We start from the raw sequence: 19,934 nt of genomic DNA on the forward strand, positions 1-19,934 counted from the left end.
TGGCAATGCCTTGCACCTTCAGTTGTTTGGCACATGATCATTTATTTCTGTCACCACTATGCCAATAACAAAAGAAAATTCCCTCCCGAGACTCAAGCACCTTTCCAGGCAATTGCTGGGTGACTTTTCTGCCTTTAGATCCCTGCTCGCCACCACATTTGGATTGGGACCGCTCTGCTAACCGAAGTTGGAAGCCAACATGCTGAAAACAGCGGGTCCTCTCTCCCCCATTCCTCTCCTGCCTCCACTCTTCCCACCCCTCAGCCCCAGAGAGGTGAGAGGGGCTGAGAAGCAGCTTGGCCCGGTGAATAGAGCATGGGCCTGGGGGTTCTAATCTCTGTGGGTTCTAATCTCTGCTCTGCTACTTGTCTACTGTGTGATCTTGGGCAAGTCACTTCACTTCTCTGTGCCTCAGTTTCCTCATCTATAAAATGGGGATTAAGACTGTGAGCCCTATGTGGGACAGGGACCGTGTCCAATCTCATTAACTTGTAGCTATCCCAGTGCTTAGCACAGTACCTGGCGTGTAGTAAGTGCTTAACAAATACCATTTAAAAAAGGGGTGGAAAGTGCCCTGTAGGTGCCAGCAGGCCAGGGCCAGAGAGGTCTGTCTGCTGCGGTGAGGATGGAGAAGTTGGTAGAAGAGGAGGTGAGAGAGTTGGTGAGAAGAGCCCACCTCCCCACCCTGGGCCTGAGGTTGGTTTGTACCCGCCTCTCCCCCAAGTACTCCAACCTCCCAAATCCTCCCAAGGCCTCCTGCAGCTCCAGCCCAGCATTGGCCAGGACTGGCTCTCTCCCCAGTGCCCCCCTCCAGGCTCTTACGACCCCCTGCGGATCCATCCCAACATTGCCCAGACCTGGCTTTCCTCCAGGAACTACCAGCTCCCCCAGCCCTCTCGGCTCCCACAGCTGTACCCTGAGATTGGTCAGACTTAGCATGTTCCCCCTGTCCCCCGGTCCCCAAATTCCCACAGGTCCATCCCAAGATTGCCTGGACCTGGCTTGGTGCCTGTGGGATCACTTCAAGCTGCTGCTGATCAGACATTTTTCTGCCCAGCCTAGAGTTTCTCTGCTCTGTCACCATCCCTGTGTGGTGGTAGAGTAAGTGGGCTCAATGGTGTTGATGTTGCCCTCCGCAGGCGGGAAAGAAGGAGGGACCTGCCCTCAAGGCTTCTCCTCACCCATCCCTATGGACCACATCTCCTTTGGCTAGAACTGAGGGAGAGAGAATGGAAGGAAGCCAGTGTCTGCCAGCATCTTGATTCTATTTATTTGCTATTGTTTTAATGAGATGTTCATCCCCTTGAATCTATTTATTGCTATTGTTTTTGTCTGTCTGTCTCCCCCGATTAGACTGTAAGCCCGTCAAAGGGCAGGGACTGTCTCTTCCTGTTACCAATTTGTACATTCCAAGTGCTTAGTACAGTGCTTGGCACATAGTAAGCGCTCAATAAATACTATTAAATGAATGAATCGGAAAAGCCAGTGAGGGTCATGGCTTGTAGAACCCTCCACCAAGAACCAGCCCTGGGAGATGGGCAGAGACCCTCCGATCTCTGGTGATGCGGGGGTCCCATTCTCGGTGAACTCCTCACAAAAGAAAACTTGCACTGAAAGAGGTGGGCCATGATCGCCACCGCACACTTTTGCACGACCGCTTCTCCTGATAGTGGGCCGCGCCAGGACCCATTGGACAAACACTGTCGGGAGAACGTGCCCCCGTGCTCCCGTGGCCCCTTGCCCTGGTGGCAGTGGAGCCGCAGGTTGTAACCACGGCGCACTGTGAAACTTCACGCTCTGGCAGGTGGACTGTGACGCCCTTTTCATTTTAAATAGTTCTGAAAGGAAACAACTATCACCCTTTTGGTGGTGCTCAGCCTTCAAATAGCAATACAAAAAGCGGGCTCTCTGTTGCTCAGAGTCCTGACTTTTCCCACACACGCTCCATGCGGTAACTCTCCAAAATGATGGCCCAGAACTTACTGCTGTGGGCCAGATTTGACCTGGCTCCTGGTGCCTGCAGCCAGGCAGCACAGGCAGGATGTCCTGCTGGGTGGTTTTGGGGTCCGGGTCACCCCAGGGCTGACTCGCCAGTTTTCCCACCCCCAACCTGCTTTTGCACATGTGACCACAACGTGTCACCATAAAGAACACCACGTACAGTGAATGTTCCAGCACCTAGTCTAGCCTGTTGTGTGGTCTGGGCTGAGTTCCCCGAAGGTGAACCCTGCTGAACTGCTGATCTCCTTGAGGAAGATCTGCTGGGCTGTTCAGCTCTCCTCAGCCCAGGCCAACATTCTAGAACCGTTCCAGAAGCCCGGATGTGGGGTTACCTGAGAGTAGTTGGTATAAGGGTGCCTTTGGCAGGACCTCGAATGGGACCCGATGCCCGAGTCATTGTCCTGGACCCGTTTAGCCCACATTAATGGTTAAAAGTAGTGGATTCCGATTTCTAGTGATAGTCCCCTGTTGGGGGTTGGGGGTGGGTGGGAGATAATTTGGCAAAGGGATTTTGGGTTTTAAATCTTTTGGGGGCGGTGGATGTGTTTTTGTGTGTGTGCGCACATATCTACGTGTGTGTGTCTCCCTGCATTTCTCCATGTGTGCATGGAATTTGCACATTTTGTTTTTCTTGTCACAGGTCTGTTCCAGACTCCAAGTAATGAAAGGAACATTGTGTCCCTACTCGATTACAAGAGTTGGAGGAGGAGGAGGAGGAGGAGGAGGAGGAGGAGGGGGAGGGAGAGAATTGCATACAGTTCTGTCTTTGCTTTAACCTAAAGAGCAGCACAATTGGACTGTAAGGAGAAAGCTCTCACAGCAGGCTGACCAAGGTAGAATTAAGGACAGCACACAGGCCGGTGGAGTGAAGAGAGAGAAGAAATTTGCCTCCCTCAGAACCCCCAAGCCTCCTCTTTGGCTAGACGGCCTGTTATCATGTAATGAATATTAATTCCTCCCAGCGGTGCTCTGAGATCTGGTCACCCACTTTTCATCGGAGCTAGGGAGTGGGTTGTGGGTAGGAACCCTGTCGGTAGAAGCAGCTTTTGCCACAGATAGTTGAGGGAGGTGAGGAAGAAGAGGCACCACTTCCCGGTGGCATAGCCAGGCCCAGACCCGCTCTCTCATATGCCCTGTGAAGGGCAACGGGGAAAGGTGGCAGTGGCTAGAGATGTGGAGCCAGGAAGAGTGCCTGCCTGAATGTTCTCTCTTCCCCTCTTTGTTGACAGCAGCAGTGCTGGGTGTTGACAGCAACCTAATGTAGCTTTTGCCAGAGATGGCGGGATAATGTTCAGATGATCCCAAATGCCCAGCTGGGTCCCATTCCTTTTCTTGCCCTCCCTTTCTCTCTTTTGGGATCTCCCGCTCTCTTCTTCCTCCCTCCCTGTCTTCCTCCTTCCCTCTCTCCCCCTTCCTCTCTGTTCATGTGTCACAGGAACAAGAAGAGTCGATTATGGATGAACCACCCAGAGTCGTTGAGTTGGGAGTTATGATGGTGGCAGCAGTTTATAAATTGAAGCAGCTGACTCGTTAACCTTGTAAGAATGTGGCATTAAAGACCGTCTCCGGTTCCTCGAACGATGTTTCGTCACTTCTGGTCCCTAACTTAGCATTAGTGACTCAACGGCCTTGCCTCCCGCAAAGGCCTATGGGGTGGTGTCAGGGACTGGGAGAAGCCTGTTGGCTTGTTTTAATGGAGACAGGCTGCGCATGCTGTATTTTCACCATCCCTGAGGCTGCGGGGCTTTGGCCCCCTAATCCTAGAAACTCCCCTCGATCCTGAAAATGAAGGCTCTCTCTCCCCTCTGCCCCTGCGACTTCCTCCATCGCCCTGGACCCTGGGCCCAGTTCGTTTGCTGTTTTGGGTTTTTTTGCAGTAGTAATGGCCCTTAGCTTTTATAGGTCATCCTGGCTCAGAGAGGCCCTTAATGGAGGCTCCGACTTGGCAGAGAGGGAGCCAAAGGAGACCAGAGTGAACAGAGTATCTTCAGCAGTGAGAAGGCCCCGCCCCACTTGGCCAAGGGACTCGGAAAGAACAGTCTTCACTGAGGGATTCCCATCTTCTAACCCCTGCCACACCCTGGGCGGACTCCCCAGAAGAGTGGTGGGCGTACGGGCCTGCCTGCCAGCTGCTCAGCACATTCCTGTTCCTTTGTTATCTCTGGGGATTGGATTGAACATCCAGAGGTTCGGTCGATCGGTTGGTCAGACGGCAGGGAGTACTCGTGTTCTTTCTCTTGCCCTGTGTTTTGCTGGCCTGGACTGGAGACCCAAGGGATGGCAGCCAGTCGAAATGGCCCAGCCCAACTCCTGGCTCTGCCTCCCGGCTGTGCCGCCCAGGCTCTGACACAGGGATGGCGTCGGTGCAGGTGGCAGATATCTGACTTGTCGGAATGAGTTCTGCTGCTCTGGCCTGGGCCTCTTCTGGGGTTTAGACACCAGCCCAGGGCTCGGAGGAGGTCTTGTTGCAGTCCAGTGGACCCTGCTGCCCGTTGTCTCTGATACCACATGCGGGCAAGTGCTAAGGGCTCCTTTGCTTCCAACTCTCTAGGATAAATCCTGGAGCCTGAAACCCTCCTGCCGGGTGACTCCTGGTCTTCAGAGCAAAGGGTCGGCATCAGGGGCTTGGGCCCCCTTTATCCCCTCCCATCATCCTTTTCTCCCCTTTTTCTTCCCCTCCCTTCCTCCTTCTCTTCCTCTCCATTTCCTTCTGTATCATTAAGTAGATTATTAAATGAACCGAATCGGAAGTGTGAGGGGTGGACTGCTTCTGAATCGGTTTACATATGCCTTTGGTAAATATTGACACTGTCTTTCTCCAAACTTCCCCTTTAACCAAAAAAAAAAAAGGTGTTTTTACCCTTTCCAGCTCTGTTAGCATACACATGTCTGCCTGACTTTGCCCATGGTAGTGGGGGCCAGGGTGGGGTGGGGGGCACCAGAGAACAGATAGTTGGCCCCTGGCAGCGAGGGGGTCCCGACCTACCAAGAGCTGAGAGCAGCTTTTTTCTTCAAGGGAGGAGGAAGGCTGCTTTGCTTGAGAGTTGGAAAGGTTGGTCGTGACTGTGGGTAGTGTTTGAGCTAGAGAGTGTGGCATGGACAGGGACCCTGCAAAGCAGAGTCATTGACATCCCTGGTTTTGCGGCCATTGGATTTTCAAGATGCTGAATCCACCCTCTCAGGCCCTCTGTGGCCATGTCCTGAGCTCACTCGCTCGCTCTCTTTCTAACCTCGAGAACCAACCCATTCTGTTCCCATGGGCTGCCACCCTCCGCTCCCTGCCCTGCTCCCCACTGAAAGGTCTCTCACTGCCGTCGGTGTGAAATCCGCTGCCTAGCACTGCTTATCGGGAGTCAGCATGAGGGTGCTTCAGTGCCTAGTTCCCCACCCATCCCGTGAACGTCAGCTAGGTTCCCGTGATGCTAGAATGAGCCAATTAGGGTTTTAAATAGCACAGAAACCATCCCTCCATGGTGGAAGTGCCTCTGTGGGCCACTGACACTCTGCAGTCCAACGGCAGGTGGGAGGGAACAGTCGTGGGGACTGTCCTTGGAAGACGCAATGGTCAATGTTTAGACGTTAGATGCCCCACGTGGTGTGGGCAGGCTGGCCAGCTGGCCATCGAGCCTGGGGCTGTCGGACTGTTCCCCACCAGGCCTATTCCTGTCCTTGGCCACAAGAGACAGCGGAAAGCCCCAGGAAGTGGCGGAGCAGGAAGGGGAGGGCAGAGGGATAAAGCAATATAATCTTCTCAGAAGGATCCCAAGGATGGTGTCTCTAGAGCACCTGGGTGTTTCCTGGGTGTATGCCTTTGCCTATAGCCTCATTCTTGGATGCAGCCCGGCATCTCCCTAGCTCAGACTGGAGCCCACCCATCTACCTTATACTCATGGCCAGTCAGCAATCTCCCTCTGAAATCTTCCTGCTCCACTTCCTTTCTCGTCTTCATCTTGATCTAGTTCTCATTCTCACCCTCCTCCTGCTTCACCCCTTCTTTCTCTTTATCCTCCCCCTCTTTTTCTCTTCCTCCTTCTTGTCCTCATCCTCCTCCTGATCCACCTCCTCCCTCTTTTACTCCCTCCCCTCCTCCTCGTGCTTCTCTTCCTCCTCAACCTCATCCTTCCCTTGATTCTCCTCATCATCGACAGAGTGTTAGACTGGGCACCGACTGTGCACAGAATGCTGGTCTTGCTGGAGAAAATAACCAACCTGGTATGGATTCTGAATTTGCTTTACTCCAAGCCCCTGGCACTAATTTAGCATTAGTACACATTCTTAGCCAATTTAACCATTTTTCAAGCTAGCTGAGGTTTTGAAAATGATGCGTATAGAACTGAAGCCTAGTCTAGTATCCTAGAGTGAGGCCAAACACACCTCAAAGCACCAAGGTACTGGGTTTCCTCTTCCCCCAGTCCTCCTCTTCCTCAGCTCCATTTCATCCACTCCAATGGGCAAGATGGAGAGGCTGAACTGACTGGGGAGTGCAGTGTGTCAGGTGGACAACCCGATTTGGCTGCTGATAGGGGGTGGGTGAGATGGTTCCGTTTGCAGGGCCCAGTGCTGCTTTGGCTGCACCATAGGCTCCCAGTTTGGGACTGGCCAGGCCTGCCCCAAGGTGGTTTTGGATTCACAGCCCCCAGAGCTGCTCCTAAGGTTGGGTATCAGAGCCCAGATTAAGTCCTAGGAAAATGTTGTAGCATTCCACATGACGGTCCTCTGTGAGCAGACAGGTCCTGGTGTGTAGATGACACTCTACTCACTCTACTCCCCTCTTCCCCCATACAAAAAAAAAATCCCATACCCCAGATGAGACTATGAATGAGGAAAACTCTGGCCTCAGTGATTTCTTTTAAAGATGGCAGGTGGATCTGTTGGTAATTAACTTTGGCCTCCGGATACCCTGGCTTAAAGCAAGTCAGTTGGGAATCCCCAACTGTGGTGGTGAGGAGAGAGCATTCCAGAAGAATCGGGGTCAGAGGCCCTGAGCTCTGAGCTTTGTGTCTCTGAGGAATGAGCCTTTGTGGACCCCACCGTGAGGCTCTGGGCCACAGAATGATTCGCGATAGGACAGGGATGAGAACTGTAATGGGCATTGTGTGGGCTCGAGTGTAGCTCAAGGGTTTCCTGAAATGACTTGGTGAGGGGGGCTGGGGCTGGGTTGGAGGTTGGGTTGGGGGATTGGGAGGGGTGGGGGATAAAGAGTATATGGGGATGTGGAGCCTCAAGGTTTGGAGGGTGGCGGGCAGGGGAGCAAGGAGCAGAAGCCAGAGGGACTGGGACGGGGGAGCAGGAAAACCATCTAGAACAGACCCAGTGAAAGTGGCCTGTTCCACAGGGTCATGAGGCCACTTGGTGTAGGCAGAAACCCAACGGTACCCAGCTTGCACAAGCAGGGAGAGATGGATGGATGCATGAGGTGGTGGATAAGGCCAGGGGCTGAGCAATCAATCAATCAGTTATATTATCAAGTGCCTTTTGTGTGCCAAAGACAGTTCTAAGTGCTTAGGAAAATACAAAACAATAAAGTAGACATGACCCCTGCCCACAAGGAGCCTCTAGTCTAGATGGGAACAGACAAAAACAAATTACAGAGCAGGGAATGACCGAGCTTAAGGGTATGTATGTAAGTGTTGTGGGAGTGGAGGGGGGTGAATAGCAAGTCCTTAAGGGATACAGACTCAAATACATAGGTGATGCAGAAGGGAGGGCAAATAGGAGAAATGAACTGTTGAGCACTGTTGCTCCTCCAGTGTCTTGTGGCTGTTGGAAGTTGGAAGTGCAGGTTTGGCTGGGAGGAACTGGAATGTTCTCTCTTCCCCACAAGAGCAGAAACAGCTGGAGGAAAGGTTGGGAAATTACTAAATTAGAAAAATGAGGAAAAACTGAACTGCAAACAGTCGTGGTCATAACTATTCTCATCGTGTTTCAGAGGGCTTTCTCCCCGCTCCTCTTCTTTTCCCTCCCCTCCTTACTCTTCTCTGCTTCACACAGAGAAGCAGTGTGGCTCAGTGGAAAGAGCATGGGCTTGGGAGCCAGAGGTCATGGGTTTGAATCCCAGCTCTGCCACTTGTCAGCTGTGTGGCTGTGGGCAAATCACTTCACTTCTCTGTGCCTCAGTTACCTCATCTGTAAAATGGGGATGAAGATTGTGAGCCTCATGTGGGACAACCTGATTACCTTGTATACCCCAGTGCTTAGAACAGTGCTCTGCACATAGTAAGTGCTTAACAAATACCAACATTATTATTATTATTCTCTTTTCACTCCCCTTGTCCCCTCCCCCCACTTCCTGTTCCCCTCCCTCCTCCTCCACCACTCCTGCTTACTCCTCCTCCTCCTCCTTCTTCTCCTCCTCCTCCTCCTTCTTCTCCTCCTCCTCCTCCTATCCCTCTTCCTCCTACCTTCCCTCCCCCTTCCTCCCCCCCTTCAACTTGGAAGAGAATCTTTCCTTTGTGGGTGTTTTTGACTACCCTTCTCACCTTCCTTAACCTCCCTCCAAAGCGTCCACTGATCCTGTTGTTCTTTGGTGAGAACCATTTCATTATTCTAGTTGCCAGGATTCATTTACTTATGGAGGAACAGAAACTGCCACTTGCCTGGCCCCACAGACAGAAATAAAACAAATGTTAGTTATTAAAGGAGCTTTTGTGGGCTGGGATTGTTGTCTGCAAATTAACTGGAAATCTTGCTTCTGCCTGGAAATATGATGCCCCCAGCCAAACCCCGACAGTATTGGCTTTCAGAGCGTCACTTTCCTTGTGATGTGGCGCTCTGTGACCTTCCAGTGCTTTGGGCAATACAGGGAGCCAGGCTGCTTGGAGAACTGTTTTTGTGCTGCCCCGTGTGTGAGGGCTGAGTTGTTTTCTCTGTTTATCTTTCTCATGCACTCCAACCCCTCCCGACATTCATGCCAACACTTTAACCTGTCGTGGGGAGAAGGCATGGTGGAAACCTGGGCCTTAGGCCCTGATGCAGGGCCTAACCCTTCTCACTTGGCTTTCCTCTCTCACTCTCCTTCCCCCTCTTAACATCTCCCTGGCCTCCTTCCCACATGAATTCTCTTTCCCAGTGCTTAGTACAGTGCTCTGTGCACAGTAAACACTTAATAAATACTATTACTACTACTGCTAAGCTAAATGTGAAAATTTTGTCTGGGACCTCCTATGTCTTGGTCAGTCTCCCTGGCCCCTAGCTGTAGTTTATTATAATGTCCGTCTCCCCGACTAGATCATAAGCTCCTTGAGGGTGAGGATCAGGCCTACTGAATCTGTCTCACTCTCTCAAACACTTAGTACAGGGCTGTGCACACCGTAAATGCTCACAAATACCATGGATTGATTAATTAATTGATTGATAGATTCATTGGCTGATTGGTACTTTACCTGTCCAGAGCCTCAGCTGGCTTCAGAGCAAGGGAATCACTTTTCTGAAATAGTTTCAGCTGGCGGTGTGCTCAGGTCAAACCTCAGTGCCAAAGGCAGAACATAGCCGGGGGGGGGGGGGGGGTGGCACAAAGCAGAAGTCTCTCGGCAAGGAGTCTTGTGGCTGGGGTCCTTACCCCTGCTCTCCAAGCATCTGTCTGTCTGTCTGCAGCTAGCGGGTGGCACTTTGCTGCCTCGCTCGATTCTATTGGTGTTGCCAGGCAATACAGCGCTGGGGTCTGATTTGCCGGGAATCTGACCCAGCCCTGTGCCACACCTGGAAGCACATACTCACTGCACGCATGGGGACATGTGGAAACTCCATTCCCCAGTGGCCTGACATGGACAGACAGACGGATGGATGGATCTCAGTCAGACCAGCGGGTGGTGCAGACTGGAGTTTGCAGCTGTGTCTCATCCTGCTAATCTTCAGACTGCTTCTCTTCTCTCCACCCCTTCCCCCCCCACCACCACGCCTCCACCCTCTCCCTTTTTTAAACAGGGGCTTTTATGCGCTCAGTTACACAACTCCCTTTTTATTTTTAAAGAGAGTGGATTCCTTGTTGCGTTGTTGAGAATGATAAATTGATACCACATGTTGCTTCCAGACAAAAACGTCTCTGTGAGGCCGTGGAAGCCCATGCAGCTGGTGTCTGGGGGAAGGGTCGGCCCCGGAAGGTAGCCGGAGTGTTGAAGGGGCTGGAAGGGGTGCAGAGTAAGCAGGGGTCCCCCTGGGCTTCCTTCCAAAGAGGAAGTCGTGGGGTTGCCCTCTCTCACTCCTGCCCGGTGGAGGGCTACCCGGAAGGTACTCAAGTTTGAGAACTTTTCCCAGATGGGACAGCTGTGGGGACATTTTGCGGGCATGGACAATGGTGGACACTCTGAACCCACTGGCTGTGCCTGCTTGCTGTGCCTCTGTCCATGGACTTGTGGCCCTGCCCTGGGATTCCTGTGCTCAGTGGGGTGCCAGCTCCCCTGTACCCACCGTGAAGATTGCCTCTCCCCATTGTCAATTGCAGGCACCCACCACTTAGGGCTTCGCAGGTACCTGGACAAACAGTTAATCGGCTACCTACACAGGAGGTCATTGCTGGGGGAGAGCTGTGCAGATGTGGGGCTCCTGGTTGCGTTTTCTATTTTGTTAAAGAAACTGGAAAAACCTGTCTGTGGCTTGATTCAACACACTTAGTGACAAGCCTAAGGAAACTTACTGTGTCCCCAGCAACCCCACAAAAGAACGCGGAAATCAATCCTCTTCCATGTCACTAGAGTTCCAGTGGATTTTATTTCAGAATCGGTTCCAGGAAGTCATGGTTGCTGGGTGCAGCACAGCCTCTTCCCTGGTCTCTGGTGGAAGCGTCCAGAGCCAAGCTGCCCCAGCTTGACTGTCTGCCCATGTAGACTGTAAGCTCCTTATGGACAGGGCTCAGATCTACCAACTCTCTTGTACCTAACCAAGCATCAATACAGGCCTCTGCACACAGTAAGTGCTCAGTAAATACCACTGATTGACTGATTGCCTGTTCAAGTCTGAGCTCTGAACCAGCACATGTGAAGCTGGTTTTCCTGAAGTCAGGTAACTTCTGCCTCCTTCCCCACTGCTTCTTCCTCTGCGCCGCCCCCCAAACACACCCACAAAAGAGCTGGAGTATCTAACCCCTGGCAGGGCCGTGGCCTGTGTTTCCTGGAATGGAGGCCTTGAGAGTGATGGAAAATTGAGGTTGAAAAGTTCCATGGTGGACCTTTTGCCCTAGACTAGACTAAATCAAGGGATGGAGCTAGGAGAGAGCCAGCCAACTTCCCTCCTAGTTCCAGCCCCTGAGCCAGACTCCCTCCCTGTCGCCAGAAAACAATGTTCTCACCTTTTAGGAAGTAACTATATTTTCCTGAGCTCCCATCAGTTGCAGTGCCCCAGCCTGAGTGTTTGGAAAAGTCCAACAGAAGCCCCACCCTCAGTTCCAGCCCACAAAGAGCTCCCACTATAGTGTGTTCTTTCCACCAGAGGTGGCTTTCCCACCAGGGCTCTGTGCCAGCCTGCTCTACAACAGAAAACTCAGAAAGGGGCCCTTGGAGCTCAGTACCATGGCTTGAACTTTGCAAAACTGAAATCACATTGTGTCTGGGATCTTTTCTGTTCTTCTGGGTGAAGATTTCTGATTGGCCGGCACCCTGCAGGGCAAAGAGAGGCCCGCCCCTTCGGGCATTTGGTGTGGGAGCTCTTGGAGAGGAAATGAATGGCCTTTAGCCTCTGTGACCTCCTCTGTCAACATTAGATCCCTGGGGTTGGAGGGTGTCCTTTCTGGCGGGAACTTAGAAGCAGGTCTTGATCTATGGGCTCCAGCGGGCTCCAGGTTCATCAGAATTCCAACCTTCCATTGCTCAGGTCTGTTCTGATGTGACTTGAGGCCCTCTCGATCCATCAAAGGCCCAGAGCCCGGCCTGCCCTCTCCGGCCGACCCAGTTTCCCCGGCAGGGCAGAGTCAGGACACTGTGGTTGGAAGGAAGCTGGAGAGGTGGTGGGGAGCAGGACAGGGTAGGGACATCAGCAATGGGAAGCTGTTCTAGCGTGCGATCGGTTTTGGCCTCTTCACTTTAGCTTTCCCGGATTCATTGCAATTTCAGAACCTTAACCAGGAATGGGACCGCTCATCAAAGTGAAATGGGTAGGACTTTTGGGAAGCCAACCTTCCCTGAGCTCTCATACCCTCCCCTCCACCCCATAAATGCCCCTCCTCCTTACTGTAGTTGTGTAAGTGCCCCAGGATCTACGTGTTTCTGCTCTTTGTTCAGCGAGAACAAAAATCCCTTCTTCAGTGCATTCCAACGGGAGAGCACTTGTTCGGGGTTGTTTGTTACCGTAGACTCTTGTTAACTCCTATTTTCTCAAGACATTCCGGTGAAACGCGTGTATTTGTTTTGTCTTTGTAAATAGAGAGTTGACGGTTGCCAATTTTCAAAACAATTGGGTAACTTTGAGTCTGTATTTAATACCAGTCAATTTATTGAGTGGTTACTGTGTGCCAATCACTGTACCAGGTGCTTGGGAGAATCCTATACAACAGAGTTGGTAGATGTGAACCCTGCCTTCAAGGACCTTACAAGTCTAGAGGTGGAGGGAGGGGGACATTCAAATCAATTACAGAGAGGGGAAATGGATATGTACAAGTGTTGTGGGGCTGGGGGTGAGATGCATATCCCTCTAGATTGTTAAGCGCCTACAAGCCAACCAACTCTGTTGTATTCTGAGTGCTCAGTTCAGTGCTCTGTGTACAGTAAGTCCTCAGTTACCATTGATTGATCCGGAAGATTGAATATCAAGTGCTTAAGGGATACAGATCCAAGTGCCTAGACAAATAGAGAAAATGAGGAGGTGTGATTTTGCACTCGGAGCAACAGAGGCCTGGCAGCTGGTCAGCCAGAGCCAACATGGTGCAGGCCTGAGAGGGAGGGAACCTCCAACCCTGCCTGTCGCTGCTGCCAATGTCCTGTCCCTTTCCCGCGCACGTTAGGCACATGCACATTGGGGAACGACATGGCCTAGTGGAAAGAGCATGGGCTTGGAAGTCAGAGGATCTGGGTTTTCATACCGCTTGAAACATGCTTGAAGCAGCATGGCTCAGTGGAAAGAGCCCAGGCTTGGGAGTCAGAGGTCATGGGTTCAAATCCTGGCTTTGCCACTTGTCAGCTGTGTGACTTTGGGCAAGTCACTTAATTTCTCGGTGCCTCAGTTACCTCATCTGTAAAATGGGGATTAAGACTGTGAGCCTCATGTGGGACAACCTGATTCCCCTGTATCTACCCCAGCGCTTAGAACAGTGCTCTGCACATAGTAAGCGCTAAACAAATACCAACATTATTATTATTATTATTATACCAGCTCTGCCACTTGCCTGCTGTGTGACCCTGGGTAGGTCACTTTACTTCTCTGGGCCTCAGTTTCCTCATCTCTAAAAGGGGGACTCAGTGCCTGTTCTCCCTTCCTCATATTCATTCCATCATATTTATTGAGCGTTCACTCTGTGCAGATCGCTGTACTAAGCGCTTGGGAGAGCATAATATAACAATAAAGAGACACGCATTTCCTGCCCCCAACGAGTTTATACAGGCTAAACTAGGAGCCACATGTGGGAAAGGAACTGTGTCCAACCGAACTATCTTGTATCTACCCCAGTGCTTGAGAGCTCACCTCCTCCAGGAGGCCTTCCCAGACTGAGCCCCTCCTTTCCCTCTGCTCCCCCACCTCTCCTTCCCCCACCCTCTGCTTTTCCCCCTTCCCCTCCCCTCAGCACTGTGCTCATTTGTATATATTATTTATTACCCTATTTATTTTGTTAATACGGTGTGTATCTCCTTGAGTCTATTTATCTCGATGATGATGTCTTGTTTTTGTTTTGTTCTGTTTTGCTTTGCTGTCCGTCTCCCCTGTTTAGGCTGTGAGCCTGTCATTGGGCAGGGATTGTCTCTATCTGTTGCCCTATCTATCTGTCCATTCCAAGGTCGTAGTACAGTGCTCTGCACATAGTGAGCGCTCAATAAATACTTTAGAATTCATGAATAAGTACTATTAAATAAATATGGCATTTGGCACATAGTAAGTGCTTGACAAATATTATTACTATTAATAGCAGTGGTGGTAGTAGTCGTAGCCATAATAGTATTACTACTGTTAGGCTGCTCCTTTTAATTCAGACTGTTAAGGGCTGGGCCAGTATGGCGAACACCTCCATCCTCCTGATTCCAGGAAAGACTCTGCGATCTTTTTCACACCCTCCAGTTTGAGTAGAAGCTTCTCCCCGGCATATGTGGTGCTTTAGAGTAACAACCGTAATACCAGTCAGCCCAGTTCATCCCCTCTGTGTGGAGCTGTTTGTGCAGGAGACTGTGGTTGGGCCGATGGGAGTCTGTCCTGTGAGTGGGCCCCAGGGTCCTCCAAGGATGCACGTGCTTGGTTCTCCCGGGACGGGGAGGGTGAGGCCAGACGGGGGGCGGGGGGAGGCAGCAGGGGAATGACCTCCCGTCGGTTTGGGAGCCAGAGGGGTTGAGCGCCGAGGTTGGGAGCAATCAGTTACTCGGTCAACTGTATTTATTGAGCATTTACTGTATGCAGAGTACTCTACTAAGCGCTTGAGAGAGTACAACGCAACGATCTAACAGACACATTACCTGCCCACAATGAGCACAACCCAAGCTCCCAAGGCCGGTCGGGTTCCACTGCCTGTGTGATGCCGGGGTACCCCGTGGGGGGAGCAGGAAGGGGGTAGTGGAGGAGATGGGGCTGCAGAGAGCACTCTCATCTGAAAGTGTGTGTTTCTTTTCCCTTCCTCCAGAACTCAATTCGGCACAACCTGTCCCTGCACAATCGGTTCATCAGGGTCCAGAACGAGGGGACCGGGAAAAGCTCCTGGTGGATGATCGACCCGGACGGTGGCAAGGGCGGGAAGGCCCCCAGGCGCCGGGCTGTCTCGATGGACAACAGCAACAAGTACAGCAAGAGCCGCGGGCGAGCGGCCAAGAAGAAGGCCACCCTGCAGGCCGCCCAGGAGGGGGCGGAAGACAGCCCGGGGTCGCAGCTGGCCAAGTGGCCAGGCAGCCCCACCTCCCGCAGCAGCGACGAGCTGGATGCGTGGACAGACTTCCGCTCGCGGACCAACTCCAACGCCAGCACGGTGAGCGGGCGCCTGTCGCCCATCCTGGCGAGCGCGGAGCTGGACGAGGCCCAGGATGACGCCGGCCCTCCCTCACCCATGCTGTACGGCAGCCCCCCAACCATGTCCCCGGCCGGGGGTGCCCCGTGCATGGTGGAGCTGCCCCGGCTGACTGACATGGCGGGGACCATGAACCTGAATGACGGGCTGGCGGCGGACGACCTCATGGACGACCTCCTGGACGACATCTCCCTGCCCTCCACCCAGCCATCCCCCTCGGCGGGGCTCCTGCAGCGGAGCGCCACCTTCCCCTATGGCCCCAAGGGCTCGGGGCTTGGCTCCCCGCCGGGTGGCTTCGGCCCTGCGGCCTTCGGTCCCTCCCCGCTCAACTCCCTCCGCCAGTCCCCCATGCAGACCATCCAGGAGAACAAGCCGGCCACCTTCTCGTCCCTGTCTCATTACGGCACCCAGACGCTGCAGGACCTGCTGGCGTCCGACTCGCTGAGCCACAGCGACGTCATGATGACACAGTCGGACCCGTTGATGTCACAAGCCAGCACGGCCGTGTCCGCCCAGAACCCCCGCCGGAGCGTCATGCTCCGGAGCGACCCGATGATGTCCTTCGCCGCCCCGCCCGGCCAGGGCGGCCTGGTCCACCAGAACCTGCTCCACCACCAGCACCCGGCCCAGGGCTCCCTGGGCGGTGGCCGGGCACTGGCCAGTGGCGCCGGCGGCCTGGGGTCGGGCAAGCACCAGCAGCAGCAGCAGCAGACGCAGCCGCCGCAACAGCAGCAGCAGCCGCCGCAGCCGCCGCAGTCCCCCGTCAGCCAATCTATGCAAACCCTTTCCGACTCCCTCTCAGGCTCCTCTTTGTATTCTTCTAGCGTGTCCCTCCCCGTCCTGGGCCACGAGAAATTCCCCAGCGATTTGGACCTGGATATTTTCAATGGGAGCTTGGAGTGTGACATGGAGTCCATCATCCGCAGCGAACTCATGGATGCAGACGGCTTGGATTTTAACTTTGACTCCCTCATCTCCGCTCAGAACGTTGTCAGTCTGAATGTGGGAAACTTCACTGGTGCTGCGCAGGCCTCCTCCCAGAGCTGGGTGCCGGGCTGAAGGCTCTTGGAGGAAAGGGAGAATGGGCGAGCAGGTCAGTGCCCCAGAGCTACAGGAGGATAAAGTCAAATGAAGAAAGGAAGGGAGGGAAGGTGGGACAGAGAGATGGGAAGGAGAAGGGGGAGAGGGAGGGAGAGGTGGAAGAGGAAGTGAGAGATGGGAGGGGGAGATGGGAGAGGAAAGGAGGAACAAAGGGAGGGAGAGATGGGAGAGGAAAGGAGGAAGGGAGGGTCACTGTCTTCCATCCCCAACTAGGCAATCCTGGAAACTGAGTAGCTCTGTGTGTCGGGAATTTATTCTGGAGTCTCTGAGAAGCTGTGTATTAGTTGGATTCAGGTTCAGCCAAGACTGTCCAATGATGTGAGGGTGGGTTGGAGATCTTAAAGGATTACAAAATTAGCAAGTTGAGGTTGGAGTCCTCAGAGAGCTCATTCTTTCTTGACCAGAGTGGCGCCATGCAAGCCAATCCCAGGGGGCCTGGGGCCAGAGGCTTGTGCACAAGGCATGTGGCCAGCGGTTGTCATCCTGCATTTGGTTTAGGATTGGTTTGATCTGAGATTGTCGGTGCCTCCCTTCCTCTTCCTTGCCGGTGAGAGACTTGTTGGGTCAGGGCATGCCACACACATGCAGCAAATGAATGGGGAAAATACCCACAGCAAATGTGGATCCACTGTTTGGAAGCTATCAGAAGAGCTTCTCACTAGGAGTTTGTAATCCTAGGAAAAAGTTGAAATTGAAAAGTCCTTATTCACAGGCCATACTCTACCCCTGGCTGGCCATTGGTTAACAGTCCTTTGGTCTACTCCCTACTCCCCTCCTTTTTGAGCTCCAGCATGTGTAAACATAATGTGTATCCCAGACCCCTTGACAAAGATCATTTTCCTGGAGCCGGGTGATCAAGAGGCCCAGCCCCAGCCCACAAGACAGGTTACTCCTAGCCTCTCCTTCTGGCTTCATTCCCCGACCTCTCCATCCTGAAGCTGCAACTTCGCTAAATGCGGGGTGCAGGGAGGGAATTTATCTCAAGATGTGCTTATATGAGGTCTTGTTCGAGGTGCCACCCAGGGAATACAGCATCCTAATATTTCAGGACAAGCTTTATGGAATGCTTTGGCATTCTGTTGGGCCCGTGTCTACCAACGCTGTTATATTCTACTCTCCCAAGCACTTTGTTCCATGCTCTGCACATAGTAAGCGCTCAATAAATATGACTGATTGATCGATTGTTTACTTTAATAAGAGAAGGTATGGGGCCCTCTAGGCTTAGCCTTTTGTACAAATAGATGGGGAAAAGAATAGAAATGATGAGAAAGCATTAGGGTTGTCTCTTAAGGACTCAAAACAAAACAGTTAGTTGGGTGGTTGAGTTTGTTTCCATCCCAGTAGACTCTCATTAAGAGCAAGAATCCCCAAATGTGTTCCATTCTTCCAAAAATTGCCTTTTCATTTGGTCAAAAATTGTTTTCCATGGACCTGGCAAGGACAGAAATTCAAGAAAATGCCAATTCTTCACACTTCATTGGGGCCGTTGGGACCAAGAAATTACACTTCAGATGGGAGGTGTGTTATGTGTGTGGACATGCGTGTCTATCTGTCTGAGTGTCCAACCAGACTGATATGGGGCCGCCAAATTATCCATCACTGAGAGCCTTCGGGGTCAACCTGTGGCATCCAAAGGCTCGACTCATTTTTCAGTTTTGCCTCTTGGGTTTATGATCTTCTGTGAGCCTCCTCGACTTCCCAATTTCTTCAGCAGCAGCTGCTCCCAATTGCCTGCAGCCTGCCTGAACCGGAGGCTTCTCTGGGTCAGGATTGCCCGCCTCTGTGCTCCCTCCCCACTACTCCCCCCCAAGTGATGGGGAGATCACAGCTCAGGGAGCGGAGCCCGGCCTGGGAGAGAGGCCATGTGTTTCCGCCACTCCCAAGAGAGTCCCCCAGAGCCTGGGAGAGCCATCCCTGCCTCATGGCTTGCTGGGCCAGCCTGGAGGAAGCTGTCCCCATTGGGAGCAGGAGGTGAAGTCAGGGTGTGGGTGCACAGAGGAAGGAAACATTCTTCAGCTCTCTGTCCCCTTATTAAATGCCTCTCGTTATAAGATCCTTCCTCTGCCTTCCCTCCTTGACTTCCCCCACTCAACCATTTGGAAGCAGCTGCTGCTGGCATGAAATTCTATGGAGACCAGCTGTTTTTCTCATGGGAGCTGGGGTCACTGTTGGTCTCTGGATGGGAGTAAACACTCATGGACTGCCCTCTTATATCCTGGCAGAGTCTTATTCTGGTCAGAACTATTGATTTTTGACTATTGACTATTACCATTGGTTTTTGGCAATTTTCGCACCTGCTTAAGGCCTTGGCCACTGTTGCCTCTTTTCCTCTTGCCACAAAAAAACCCATAAAAATGCACACCTTCCTCATTAGAACATTAATAGTCTGGTGCTCTTCAGGTCAAGTGGTTGGTTTAGGGTTTCGGTAATTTGTTCAGGGTTTTCCGCTGAGGTTCGTCACGAGATTCTGGAGTAGTAATGGGCCATCGGGGTTTTGGGAGGGCAGGCTTTCCCCAGTGACAGCTCAGAATGATATTTCGCGAACAGGTGGGATCATTTGGTCTCCCCATTGTTGTGTTTTTGTGACAACATTTGTCTAATTTTGGTGGAAAGAATGTGTGCCTGGAACACGTGTGAGGTTTTCCTTGTGAATGGACTGGAGCAGGGTTGGTGTTCATTCTGAGATGGCTTATTGGCATGGAATTGTTTTTCAGCAATCAACTTCTATTCCTTTAACAATAATGTCATGGGATGAATCTATTAGATATTATTTATATATATATAGAGGAGTGAACTCTTTGCCAGTCTACACCAAGAGTTCTAATCTCTGTCTGGTGGGGTTCATGCTCACACTTAGACATGTTTTTTTGACTCAGGCTGGGGCTGGAAGGACCGAAAAAAGGATGAATATTCAATTTTGGTGACCTGGGAATTTCACAATACTTGGAGTTGTGCTGAGATTTGGTATTTTAATGAGGCAAAAATTTTTCTTGAAGTTTGCAGTTTTTAAAGCTGAATGTTAAGGCCACTAAGAGTGAATGGGTGTGAATTGGTGGGTCTCTGTCTCTCTCTATATATACTTATATCTCTATCTATCTATAGATCTATGGAGAGATGTATTTTGTGACAATTCCAGGTGTACTCAGGTTGCATCTGTAACCTCCTTGGGGTCTTATCTGTAGTATCTGTACTGTTTGTGTGACTGCACTGAATCGCCTTCCTCCTATAGACTAGGGAAAAGAGTTGTTAGTGGAGTTTCTCTCCCATTTCCTTTACAGTGTTCTTGTCCTCCAAAACTTTTGTTGGGAGGACTGTAGAGTTTGTAAGCTGTTGTTAAAATGAGTGCACTGGGTCTGTCTCCCTAGTCCCAGGCATAACCCACACCCCTCCCCTCTCCCGATGTGCCTCCCTTCCCCACCTTGATATGCTGAGGCTGAAACTGAGTAGCTCCGATGAACTGGCTCTCACTGATGCCCACTGAGAAAGGGTGAAAGCCCGAAACATTCACTCTTGGCATGTACTCTTTTATGTTGAGTGGCTGCCTTGCTTTATATGTGATAGTTATCTTTTGGAAAATCAAATTCCTAAAAATAACTATTTTCCTGCTCATTAACCCCATGGTTCAGGGAGCTAAGATTCCCCAGTAGAATCTACTGGTGCAACAAGATTGGCCCTTGAGGATGGTGAGTTCCCAAACAGTTGGCAC

General features: G+C 51.9%; 1 protein-coding gene across 1 annotated transcript in view; it reads left to right on the plus strand.

The window, feature by feature from the left end:
* The window catches only part of FOXO3 (forkhead box O3), an 87,175-nt gene that overhangs the window by 59,690 nt on the left and 7,551 nt on the right, over positions 1-19,934 (plus strand). Inside the window, exon 2 of the mRNA XM_001511115.4 lies at positions 14,750-16,220. Within this exon, the coding sequence (XP_001511165.3) occupies positions 14,750-16,186 (1,437 nt within the window). The 3' untranslated portion in view covers positions 16,187-16,220. The remainder of the gene's footprint in view (positions 1-14,749; positions 16,221-19,934) is intronic.

The sequence above is a fragment of the Ornithorhynchus anatinus genome, chromosome 19 (assembly GCF_004115215.2).
Source record: "Ornithorhynchus anatinus isolate Pmale09 chromosome 19, mOrnAna1.pri.v4, whole genome shotgun sequence".
NCBI classification, from domain to species: domain Eukaryota; kingdom Metazoa; phylum Chordata; class Mammalia; order Monotremata; family Ornithorhynchidae; genus Ornithorhynchus; species Ornithorhynchus anatinus.